Source organism: Coregonus clupeaformis, chromosome 28, assembly GCF_020615455.1.
Source record: "Coregonus clupeaformis isolate EN_2021a chromosome 28, ASM2061545v1, whole genome shotgun sequence".
Taxonomy (NCBI): Eukaryota; Metazoa; Chordata; class Actinopteri; order Salmoniformes; family Salmonidae; genus Coregonus; species Coregonus clupeaformis.
Window position 1 is genome coordinate 16462368 of NC_059219.1, and position 13679 is coordinate 16476046.

General features: G+C 42.0%; 1 protein-coding gene across 2 annotated transcripts in view; it reads right to left on the reverse strand.

Annotated features, from left to right (window-relative positions):
* LOC121543024 (cyclin-dependent kinase 14-like) overlaps positions 1-11246 on the reverse strand; it is a 164646-nt gene extending 153400 nt beyond the window's left edge. The window contains exons 1-3 of one of the 2 annotated variants that reach the window (XM_041852696.2): positions 11182-11246; positions 10764-10897; positions 5054-5085 (exon numbers count right to left, since the gene is read on the reverse strand). In XM_041852696.2, coding sequence (XP_041708630.1) covers positions 5054-5085; positions 10764-10857 — 126 coding nt within the window. In that variant the 5' untranslated portion in view covers positions 10858-10897; positions 11182-11246. Of the gene's footprint in view, positions 1-5053; positions 5086-10763 lie in introns of both variants that reach the window. The other variant, XM_041852697.2, reaches the window with a different exon arrangement.
* Between the last annotated feature and the right edge of the window lie 2433 nt (positions 11247-13679).

Sequence of the window (13679 nt, forward strand, 5' to 3'; positions counted from 1 at the left end):
TATTCAATGTGCCAGACTCCAATTCTGCTGAGAATAGATAATGAAGTTCTCGTGCGACAGAGACAGAAGAGAGAGAGAAAATATAAAATAAGGAAGGAGAAAAGTATTATTAATAGCCTAAAATAATTGAAGACCTTGGCTTTAACCTAATAATATTTAGCAATTGTCATTATACAGAAGTTATTGTTTGCATTGCAACACATTTTAATTTCTCTGTGTGCATAGTGTGAAGTGAAGACAAAAAGACATTCATGGAACTCGGCTTACATGTTAACTAAAATTGGATTGAGTTAATGGGGCAGCAGCTGAGGACGTGTGCGTGCGTGCTAGCACACACACACACACACACACACACACACACACACACACACACAAACACAGAGGCCATCCTTTACATTCTGCCCATTCTAATGGCTCAACATGATGCCTCCTGAGACTTCCTCTTAAGTAGAGGCCATTTCAGCATTCCAGTGTGTGTGTGTATTTCAGGGTCCCAGAGTTCTCTAACAGCCTTCTGTAAAAGAACAGTCAAACCCACAGCAGTGTTATTTAACATTCAGCCAGGCCACACTGCATAGCACAGCGCCTGGGTTTCCACTAGGAGAGGGGGGCAAGGAGAATGAGAGAGAGAGGGACAGAAAGACGGGAAGAAAGGACAGAGAGAGGTGTAGAGAGGGGTAGAAAGAGGGGTAGAGAGGGACAGAGAGAAGAGGAGAGAGGGACAGAGAGAAGAGGAGAGAGGGACAGAGAGAAGAGGAGAGAGGGACAGAGAGAAGAGGAGAGAGGGACAAAGAGAAGAGGAAAGAGGGACAGAGAGAAGAGTGGCGCAGTGGTCTAAGGCACTGCATCGCAGTGCTAGCTGTGCCACTAGAGATCCTGGTTCGAATCCAGGCTCTGTCGTAGCCGGCCGCGACCGAGAGACCCATGGGGCGGCGCACAATTGACCCAGCGTCGTCCAGGGTAGGGGAGGGAATGGCCAGCAGGGATGTAGCTCAGTTGGTAGAGCATGGTGTTTGCAATGCCAGGGTTGTGGGTTCGATTCCCACGGGGGGCCAGTATGATTTTTTAAAATAATAATAATGTATGCACTCACTAACTGTAAGTCACTCTGGATAAGAGCGTCTGGTAAATGTAAGAGGAGAGAGGGGGAACAAGACTGCTGTGGATGACTGGTCTCTTTCTCTGGGAGTTATGATCAGATGATATCCCTTTCTGTGCCAGTCACATTACCTTGGAGCAACAATTTAATATCAAGACAAACTAACAGGGTACTGTTGATAATTATTCAGGCAGTGTAGTAGGCTAGCTACTCTGGGTACATTTTAATCAGACTCGTGGTGTTCTGCCCATGATGAATGGGCATCAGTTGAACAATGTAGCAAACAATGGGCCCTTCTTTAAGACACAAACACACGCGGGCTAATTCCTCTCCTTACTGCTCCCTCAGAGACACCCTGGAGCTGCACAGGAAATTGTTATTTTTCTTTCCCAAATTCTTTAAATTTTTTCCCTGGCGGCAGAGGCCATTTATAGCCAATGGTCCGGGCTATTTCCCAGGGCACCGGCTTCTTGGAACGGTCCAGTTCACATTATTTCACCACAAAAGTCCCTTATTCAGTAGCATAAAATGGACTGGTGGCGGCGATATATCTAATCTATGTTCATCAGCATTATCACAGGAAACATAACTAATGGCAAATTGGCAAGTCACAGTGCCAATGTTAAATAAAGATTTTATATACAGCCCTTTTATATACAGCCAGTCTCCAGTGCCAACACAAATAATGCAAAGCCCCTGTGATGGCAAAGTCTTAAAAAGAGAATCATCACTTCCTCAGTGCAACCACAGAGCTGAGACTGCTGATTACAAGAGAGTGAGAGAGAGAGAGAGAGAGAGAGAGAGAGAGAGAGAGAGAGAGAGAGAGAGAGAGAGAGAGAGAGAGAGAGAGAGAGAGAGAGAGAGTGAAGAAGAAAGAGAGAGAGAGAGAGAGAGAGATGAAGAAGAAAGAGAGAGAGAAAGCTCAGTCAGAAGCAGGGGCGGGCTTAGTGATTTGGAGGCCCCAGTCTGAGGCCAGTCTGTATTACCTTTTAATGTGCCATGAACACAACCAGTCATGATGTTTTCATCTGATTGTCAAACAAATCACTTCAAAAAGTAGGTTACCTTCGCACATTCATCCAAAAGAATTCCAGCAACCGAACAGTGCATTGTGCACCCACCAACTTTCCTTCAATTCGCAAGAGGCTGAAACTATCTCACCGGCGAAAGCATCCGGGCGAGCGACACAGCACCCCACTGTCTTACTATATGTAGCCAATGTATCTGATGCTGTCTGGTCAAAAAAGAGTATGACAAGCCATAATCTTTATTGCGAGACATGGGCTACACATACATGTCCTCTGCTTCGATGACGATGGCAGTATTATCAGCAGCACCTGCCTTTTTACTAAAGACGTGTATTGTTTCACCCAGGGCTGGGTTTCTACTAAGCTAGCCTCATCGAGAACCAGGCTTCCCTAATACAGGTAAGCTTGGGGAAGTTCATGGCAGAAAAATAGCTAAATAGGGTGGAGACCGGAAGTAAATCAGTGACGCCTCGCTACACGTCAAACCAATCAAATGCCTTGCTTGGGCAGAGCTCCAATAGTGCTCACTAAATTAGTGTCGTAGGGGGGGGTGAGGCTCAAGCAGAGAAATTATTTTAATATTATATATATTTTTTTATATATATTTTTTTATGCCCAGCTCATGAGGTCCCTTGATGATGTGAGGCCTAATGGTAAGTCCGCCAGCGGTCAGAGAACAAAGTGAGAGGTAGGTTAGAGTTCTGCTTCTCTACACACAAGCAGGGAGAGGAGATGCTCATTTGGGCCTAACCAGAACTGACAGGTGGCCACAGCAGTGAGAGGGAGAGAGGGAGAAGGAGAGAGAGAGGGAGAAAGAGACCGAGAGAGACAGAGAGGGCAGTGAGCACCAGTCCAGGCCAGTGTTATGTAAAGTCCTCAGAGAGATGCCGACCCGTGGCCTGGACCTCAGAAAGAAAGAGTGTGAAAGGAAAGAGAAGGACAGAGGGAGTGAGTCAGTCCTGTGGAACACAGAGAGAGATAGCGAGAGAGAGAAAGGGAGAGATAGCAAGATAGCGAGAGAGAGAGAGAGAGAGAGAGCGAGAGAGAGAGAGAGAGAGAGAGAGAGAGAGAGAGAGAGAGAGAGAGAGAGAGAGAGAGAGAGGCATGGAGTAATTGCCAATTACTCTTATAACCCCTGTACTGGACATGATGGCTGTGTAGGGCTAGGCAAGAATACAGGGCCATGGGAGGAGGGGACATCCCCAGAGATTAGAAAAACAGCTAACCGTGGCTCTTCGCACCTTGCATGAATCAGTTATGCTGGGCATACACTACAGGACTTCTAAAATCTTAACAACTTGGACGTGGTCACATTTCCTGATTTCCTTGTACCAAATCTTTCATTCCTTCCATCCTCAACCCCAGGACGTAGGTGCTCACATTACACAACGATTCCCTAGTTGATCCTGCCCTGCGTTTCTCAGTTGTTGTAGGAAAGAAAATGCTGACATGCAAACAGTGAGCTGCTGTATTAGTGTGCATATTATTATGTGCAGAAACATTTTTAAAAAGACGGAGACGCAGAATTTGGATTTAATATGAAATAATAACGATAATATGAAATTATCTTTTTGGTTTCTGTCATGGTAGGACACAGATGTAATATTGGTGGAGTTTGTTTTGCATTGCCCGGTGCCCCAGGTGGGTGGAGGTTTCACTTAAGGACCAATGGAATGAGCAAACACTGCTCATCCGGGGCACCGGGCCATGTAAAACGAACTCGCACATTGAAGGCAGCCACGTTCTCTCCATAGCTCCACCAATCTGTCATCCATCACCTCGGTCCACACGGTGCGTGTTGTTGTTGCTATCCTCTTGGCCATCATTGTTTTGGTCTCACATGCTGAGTGCTCATTGGCTATCTCATTGGCTATTGGCAGTAGTCCTTGCCCAATCGCGTCGTAGCACTGCTTATACTACAAGACGCACAACCAAAATTTGTCCGAAGATTATCGGGACATCCGACAGGGGTCTGGAGAACGGAACAGCCATCATCGGTGCGTCCTTGACCCACTCAAACTATGCAAGTCCTGACCTAGAATTTCACCCCGATCATGAAAATGTGTCTGGGACGGCAAAAACGTGGGGAATTCGTGGCAAAATAATGTAGTGTATGTCCGGCATTAGTTTCAGCCTCCATTTGCAGAGCAGTTCAGTTTGTTAATGCAATCCCTGATCTGTCTGTACCATCACTGGCTTCCTAAGCTGAACAGATAAGGTTATCATTAGCCAAAGCAACATCAGCAAACATTCACACTGGCTGCTGTCTCCTCAGTCTCTCTACACCTTGTGTACTTTAATTTCTAACTGGAAAAGGGAAAGGCTTAGAGACCACAGGAGTTAAGCCTTATCTTTCACCAAGGACATCTCTTTAGATACCAATCTAAAGCACCGCATTGAGGGCTTGTGAAAAAAATCTATGTTTCTTCAACTCAAAAGAGCAATCAAGCAGAATTTCCCTGTCAACGCATTTAACATTTATATCCTAGTGTCTACGGCCTTATCGGCTTCCTCATCAACACACACGCGCATACAAGCACACACACACGCATGCACACGCATGCAGCATTGTTATACATTGGGAAAACATTGTCTAATACCTTCACCATTCTGATGTTCGTTTCTCTGTCCACAGAATAATGTGTCTGGATGGCTTCCTAGTGACAAACACTGGCCCAGAGGACTAGGACTACAGAGATGATAGGACAGCCCTGATGCAGTACACATGAATACATTACAAAGCATTTCTACTGACGGAGTACAGTTCATAGAAATAAACTACTGCACTACATAACACCAGTATTGCCTGTCTATGAATTCAATCCATGATACCACACAATAAACACAATGAGCATTACCATCAAACACTGTTGTATTGCACTGAAAAATGGGCCAATCATTTCACCAGCTGTCCAGCTGAACTCACCTCATCAAAGCCACTGTCCTCTTTCCTGAAAGCTGAAAGGAGAAAAGAGAGAAGAGGAAAATCAGGCTCACGTTGACGTCTTTTGAACAGGGAACAAAAACAGTGACTACAACCACAGTGTGCACTCACTCATAACATACCCACACACACACACACACAGCCCTGTAATTCTGTCCTGATTTCCTATTCGTGTGAGATAGATTCATTATGCTTCCTCCATTAAGGCAGACGCTCTGGCAGACAGTCAGAGGTCAATCAACATGATCCGATACTGGCAGCGTTTAGAAGAAGAGTTTGTCTGTGCTTTATTAGACTGACCTTCCAGACACTGCATCATCATTAGTAGACTAGTGAATGGCCGGGAACACACCTGGGTTGACTTCAAATAGTATTTGAAATCTTTAAATATACTTTAGATGTGCTTGATTGATCTTGCCTGGCGCAACGGAACCAATAGAATAGTCCCAAAAGTGCACACCCCACCCAAATGGCATTCCAGGCAGGCTTAAGCACACGCTAAAAGTAATTTTGAAAGATTTCAAATAAAATGTTAACCCAGGTGTGGCAGGAAGAGAGCAACACAACATTAGCAGCCCATTGTTGTGACTGATGAGCTCTTGTTTTCTCTCTCCACTATAACTATAATTACAGGAAGTCATAGTGATTGCATTTGACAGCAATATCCTTGGTATTTATGAAAACGAAGGTAAACAATGCTGTGTTGCCGGTGTGATTGTTTCCTACTTGACAGCTAGATTTACTGTATGAGCCATTCAGTGCCAACCAGCTCTTATCTTGATAGCTTTGTTTTTAACTGTGAAAGACAAACCGATCCATATTGCCTGGGAGGAGTGCTGAAAAATGCTTTACGTAACATAGCCTAATAAATATATTTTTAATTACAAATGTCTCATAATGAAGTCAATAATTATTATCTGATAGTAGGGTATCACAATTAATCTGCTACAATGAGAAAGGGGAAGTTACAGATGGTAGTAACAGTATTTTGTTTGGCCTAGATGTAAAATGACTTATTCATGTCAATGGCATTGTTTTGAAGCAGAGTCATCTAGCCGCTGAGCCATAAAATGCAATCTTTCTCTTCAGAGAACACATAGACACATAGAGGAGAGGAGAATTTCCTCAACGTAGAAAACACAACAGCATCATTACAACTTCATTACATGGGGACTCGAGTCAATACACAAGACTCTGTAGCATTGTTATTTAGTTTGACTATATAAGTCTGACATATTAAACATTACCAAAACAGAACTAAACATGGACTCCTATTCTAGAACATAAATATAAGATACTGTCTACAAGTCCCTGTGTTATAACACGGTAACAGAGGAGGAGCTAAGAAAACAAAGAATAGCCTACATCAACTGCATTTCTGATCATCAAGGAGAGAACTGTGTGGGAGTCGTTCAACATAAAGAGATAAAACAGGGAGACAGTTTTTGCCCAACTTCACTCGAAAGTAAAGAAGAAAAACAATTACTCGAACACTTCAGAAAACCAAACCAGCACATAACTTCCACTGCTTTTCCTTTAAATCCTACATGAAACAAATCCCCCCCTGAAACTACAACAAACCAATCCCCTTAAATCACTCAGTTGGGCTACATTTGCATTCATTGCTTATGGGATGAATGTGAATTTGTAAGCGGAGGAACAAGCTCAAATAAAATCCATGCCATTCTCTTTCCAAACGAAGACAACAAACAATGCCACATTTCATCCACGTGGGATATACAGTGGGGAAAAAAAGTATTTAGTCAGCCACCAATTGTGCAAGTTCTCCCACTTAAAAAGATGAGAGAGGCCTGTAATTTTCATCATAGGTACACGTCAACTTGAGATTGAGAGAAAGAAAATCCAGAAAATCACATTGTAGGATTTTTTATGAATTTATTTGCAAATTATGGTGGAAAATAAGTATTTGGTCACCTACAAACAAGCAAGATTTCTGGCTCTCACAGACCTGTAACTTCTTCTTTAAGAGGCTCCTCTGTCCTCCACTCGTTACCTGTATTAATGGCACCTGTTTGAACTTGTTATCAGTATAAAAGACACCTGTCCACAACCTCAAACAGTCACACTCCAAACTCCACTATGGCCAAGACCAAAGAGCTGTCAAAGGACACCAGAAACAAAATTGTAGACCTGCACCAGGCTGGGAAGACTGAATCTGCAATAGGTAAGCAGCTTGGTTTGAAGAAATCAACTGTAGGAGCAATTATTAGGAAATGGAAGACATACAAGACCACTGATAATCTCCCTCGATCTGGGGCTCCACGCAAGATCTCACCCTGTGGGGTCAAAATGATCAAAAGAACGGTGAGCAAAAATCCCAGAACCACACCAAGTGAATGACCTGCAGAGAGCTGGGACCAAAGTAACAAAGCCTACCATCAGTAACACACTACGCCGCCAGGGACTCAAATCCTGCAGTGCCAGACGTGTCCCCCTGTTTAAGCCAGTACATGTCCAGGCCCGTCTGAAGTTTGCTAGAGTGCATTTGGATGATCCAGAAGAGGATTGGGAGAATGTCATATGGTCAGATGAAACCAAAATATAACTTTTTGGTAAAAACTCAACTCGTCGTGTTTGGAGGACAAAGAATGCTGAGTTGCATCCAAAGAACACCATACCTACTGTGAAGCATGGGGGTGGAAACATCATGCTTTGGGGCTGTTTTTCTGCAAAGGGACCAGGACGACTGATCCGTGTAAAGGAAAGAATGAATGGGGCCATGTATCGTGAGATTTTGAGTGAAAACCTCCTTCCATCAGCAAGGGCATTGAAGATGAAACGTGGCTGGGTCTTTCAGCATGACAATGATCCCAAACACACCGCCCGGGCAACGAAGGAGTGGCTTCGTAAGAAGCATTTCAAGGTCCTGGAGTGGCCTAGCCAGTCTCCAGATCTCAACCCCATAGAAAATCTTTGGAGGGAGTTGAAAGTCTGTGTTGCCCAGCGACAGCCCCAAAACATCACTGCTCTAGAGGAGATCTGCATGGAGGAATGGGCCAAAATACCAGCAACAGTGTGTGAAAACCTTGTGAAGACTTACAGAAAACGTTTGACCTGTGTCATTGCCAACAAAGGGTATATAACAAAGTATTGAGAAACTTTTGTTATTGACCAAATACTTATTTTCCACCATAATTTGCAAATAAATTCATAAAAAATCGTACAATGTGATTTTCTGGATTTTTTTTTCTCATTTTGTCTGTCATAGTTGACGTGTACCTATGATGAAAATTACAGGCCTCTCTCATCTTTTTAAGTGGGAGAACTTGCACAATTGGTGGCTGACTAAATACTTTTTTTCCCCACTGTATATCTTCATTATTCAACAGTAAACCAAGTTATTATTTATGGTGACAAAGTAACATATACAGTAGGCCAGGGTTCCCCAACTGGCGGCCCACGGGTGATGATAAAAAAAAAAAAATCTCATTATTATTATTGTTATTATTATTGTTGGACATAAAATACTCTAAAAATACCAGCAAATCAGCTCCAAGTGATTTTAATTTTGGAAATCGGTTCCAAAGTATTCCCACGCATAATAGAGAGATATACAGTGTATGTAATTATGTTCGGGCCCCCTGACCATCCGCTCAAGAAAAAATTGGCCCGCAGCTGAATCTAGTTGATGATCCCTGAAGTAGGCCAACAGTCTCATCCCAGCCCACCTCAGCTAAGATCAGAAGGCTGCACTGTCATGGGGATGTACTGGAAATACACAGTAACAGTCAAAAGACAAGGATGGAGTTGTGAGTTTGCAGATCCTACTGTACATGGCCTTAGAACAGTTGGCAACTGACATGCAAGGTGGTAGCCTAGCCTGGAATAGCAAGGTAGGATAAATAACCTACAATCTGGGTCCCACATCATATTCCCAACTGTGCAACCTGGTGTCAGAATATTTCATATTATTCTGTACTTAAATCAAAGACATTCCATTTAGTATGATATGTTACATTTCGTATGATATGTATTAACTTGAGGATGTCCATCACCCATTCCGTTTGATATGTTATGAATTACAATTCATATTATATGCTGCGAATTTGTAAAACATACAATATGTTACGAATTTGCTTCAAACATACTATAAGTTACGAATATGCAAAACCTATGATATGTTGCGAATTCTGGCTAGGTAGCTAACATTAGCTAGCTGGAAAACGTTAGCTAGGCTAGGGGTTAGGGTTAGGGTTAGGGTTAGGGTTAAGGTTAGAGTTAAGTTTAGGAGTTATGTTAAAGGATTAAGGTTAGGGGGAGGGTTAACTAAAAGGGTTAAGGTTAGTATTAGGGTTAGGTGAAGGGTTAGTTAACATGCTAAGTAGTTGCAAAGTAACTAAAAGTAGTAAGTAGTTGCAAAGTTGCTAATTAGCTAAAATTCTAAAGTTGTCCGTGATAAGATTCGAACTCGCAACCTTTCCACCCCGACCAACCACCCTACTTTCGTTTTTGCCTTAAGTAACCATCTGTCTTATGTAACCATACCAAAGGATACTTATCATACTAATTTGAGGTCCCGGATTTAAGTTTATTATGTTACGTTTAGTCTATGAGACCAGGCTGAACTATGATGTGACATTGAGTGTGAGCGTTTTATTAGGACATGTATGGAAATAATAACATCTACTGGTATATAGTAAGGATGTAGCATTAAGACTTGGTTACAAGAAGCCCAACTTCTCAAACTATGATGTAATGCTCTTTGTTAAACCGTCCGTGAAACACAGACAGACAGTGAGTGATCAATCAATGCCTATATAGTGCGGTGCGCCACATGCAGATATCAGCAGCAACAGTGACCAATAATTACGGACAAGGACAATCCCTGCAGCAGAAAAGTCAATTCCGACCTTTTTTTCATGCAGCCTTAGATTCGACCCATATTGGTAAATGTTCCCTCTTCTTGTTGTAGACTGCATCTGAGCAGTTCATTTGGGGGTCGGGGGGAATATATAGCAGTCGTCTGCATAGGGAGTGATTTTTGGTGTGCCTTTAATGCACCAAACCTTACAGAATCACACGGGGATGAGAGAGAGAGAGAGAGAGAGAGAGAGAGAGAGAGAGAGAGAGAGAGAGAGAGAGAGAGAGAGAGAGAGAGAGAGAGAGAGAGAGAGAGAGAGAGAGAGAGAGAGAGAGAGAGAGAGAGAGAGAGAGAGAGAGAGATGCAGTGTGTGTAACTGCTTAGATGCAGTGTGTATAACTGCTTAGATGCCTGGGTTTACGCACGCGGGCCATTTGGATAGCAAGCTTCTTCCAGTTCTACAACAAGCACATCGGCAATTCCCAGATTTGTTATATGGCAGTAATGATAACACTCAACATGAACTACCCATTTACAATATTCGCATAGCTAATATCATAGCCATGTATTTAGAATGCACTCTGGCTAATGTCATTCACGGTCACAGTGTAACAATGTGTTGAACACAATGACAGTTATTGCCATAATGCATAATCTTAATGTTGTAAAAGTGATTGCCATCGCTATTTCTTTTTGTTTTTTTGACAGCTTTTTGTAAAATAGTGAAATTCCGCTATCGTCCCGACTAGCTGGAGTGGAAATTATTATAATAGTTCCCTAGGCTACATCACCGTTTTCCATAACCGTTAGTACTGCGATATGCTTTACATTGTTGCACTATAACCGCTACAGTAGGGGTAGGCTACTTACCTATGCGACTGAAGCTCTCTGACAAAGTTCTTCGCAACTTTTTCATTTTGCCGATTTTTTCAGCAGGTTGCGAAGCTGGCATCAGGTCACACATCTTGACGGTTGGATTGTAGCAGACAGTATTCTTCACAAAACTGGAGAGAGGAGCACAGAGTTCAAACCAAGGGGTTTTCCGTTCTACCACGCTGTCAAGAAAGAGGAAACGTTTATGCTAACGCTTTGGTTTTCAAAAACACATTGGTGTATTCTTCTCAGGTTTTCTTTGTATCCAACTACATTTCTAAAGTCGGAATAGTCCACAAGATGCCGAGTATGAAGCTGTAATAAAACATGCGCTTGCTGATTTTCTCTGTTCTCTGTCTGAAACTGAACGGGTTGTTGAGTTCTTTCTTTCTCTTTATCAGTCTCTCTCACTCACCCTCTGCTCTGCTCCCCTGCAATCTGGATGTCATTTTTGGGATTCTCTCTCTCCTGCTTGCGAGAGGGAAGAAAAAAACACATTCCCAGCCGAGCTACAATCCCCGCCCAGGATGCGCAACGATTGGCCAAATAGAACAGGAGATTCTGTGATTTGCCATTGATCGATCAATCATGCTTTTGTACCGCTCAATATTTTTTATTTTTTTTTAAACATTCAAGTGGGCAGGATTCATAGCCCAGGGAGTCTGCAGTTCAGATAAAAGTAACTCACAAAAAGTAAAAGTGTGATGGCCTACTATACTTAAGCAATAAGGCCCGAGGGGGTGTGGTATATTGGCAATATACCACAAACCCCCAAGGTGCTTTATTGCTATTATTAACTGGTTGCAAACATAATTAGAGCAGTTAAAATAAATATTTTGTCATACCCCTGGTATATGGTCTGATATACCACGGCAGTCAGCCAATCAGCATTCAGGGCTCAAACCACCCAGTGTATATTTAAGCAATAAGGCCAGAGGAGGTGTGGTATATGGCCGATATACTGTGGTTTATAAAGTACCCAATTTTCATACTTGAGTAAACGTAAAGATACCTTAATAGAAAATGACTCAAGTAAAAGTGAAAGTCACCCAGTAAAATACTACTTGAGTAAAAGTCTAAAAGTATTTGGTTTTAAATATACTTAAGTATCAAAAGTAAATGGATTTGCTAAACTGTACTTAAGTATCAAAAGTAAAAGTACAAATCATTTCAAATTCCTTATATTAAACAAACCAGATGGCACAATTTAATTTAAATTTTAATTGACGGATAGCCAGGGGCACACTCCAACACTCAGACATAATTTACAAACGAAGCATTTGTGTTTAATGAGTCTGCCAGATCAGAGGCAGTAGGGATGACCAGGGATGTTCTCTTGATAAGTGTGTGAATTGGACAATTTTTCCAGTCAAAATGTAACAAGTACTTTTGGGTGTCAGGGAAAATGTATGGAGTAAAAAGTACATTATTTTCTCTAGGAATGTATTGAAGTAAAAGTAAAAGTTCGCAAAAATATAAATAGTAAAGTACAGTTACCCCAAAAAACTACTTAAGTAGTACTTTAAAGTAGTTTACCTTAAGTACTTTACACCACTGAGTAAACGTTTAAATAATTTCAAATTCCTTATATAAAGCAAACCAGACGGCATCATTTTTCTTGTTTTTTATTTATTTACGGATAGCCAGGGACATGCTCTAACACTCAGACATCATTTACAAACAACGCATGTGTTGAGTGAGTCCACCAGATCAGAGGCAGTAGGGATGACCAGGGATGTTCTCTTGATAAGTGTGTGAATTAGACAATTTTCCTGTCCTGCTAAGCATTCAAAATGTAACGAGTTCTTTTGGGTGTCAGGGAAAATGTATGGAGTAAAAAGTACATAATTTTCTTTAGGAATGTAGTGAAGTAAAAGTTATCAAAAATATAAATAATAAAGAAAAGTACAGATACCCCCAAAAACTACTTAAGTAGTACTTTCAAGTATTTTCACTTAAGTACTTTACACCACTGCCAATATACCATGGCTAAACCAAATGGTTGGCTACACATGGAGTCATACATTTATTGGATTACATGGAGTCATACATTTTATATATTTCTGCGTCAACTCCAAAGACACAACTGTTTTTCCCACCTAGTCTCCCTTGGTGGTTCAAATCTCCATGGAGGATCTTGAGCGTGCAACTGCAACACATGAGCAGCTGCCTCAGACGAGCCTTGGCACAGAAGTGTCGGGAACAGTCTATTCAACACTGGAGAATCAAACCTGAGACAAAGCTGAGTTCAAACTGTCAATTATGTCAGCGAATGCGGGTGTATAACAGCTGTATTCTCTGATATGTCTGATAGCAGTATCAAGCAGTGGCGACCCATCATTCAGGGTAGAGCCCCACCCGTTTTGAGCCCACCTGTTTAGCTAACAAAACTACATAAAATAAAAAAAGTAATGTTTTGTTGTTGCCTGTTTTGCATGTTATTTTGGCATTAATACGTGTCAGATATCACTTTGCAAACAAATTGAAAAAAAAATGTAATTATGTTTTGCTTTCTTGAGTAAGGCAGCTCCAAAATGCAGGTGTTTCAGCCTAGCTCAGTGCTTTCTGTGGTGGAGGGGCAGCTAGCGGAAAATACAGAGCGTAAGCGCTAGTAATCTTCTCTAGTTTCGTCGTGATTGGCTCAGTGTTCTGTCACTCATGGGGAAACTACGTCACCGCAGAATCTACAGGGAGAGCTAGGCAGTTCAAGTTGCTGCCATAGATTTACATTAGAAGTGCCCATCCAAGAAGGCTCAAGGTCATTGACCACAGATAAAATGATGTAAAATCCCATTCTATCTACCGTAGCGTTGATTGGACTGATCATGTCAACATCATACTTCAAAAATCTTAGATAGCAAGCTAGACACGCAGTCATCATCATGAATCACGTCGACAATCTACTGGCAAATC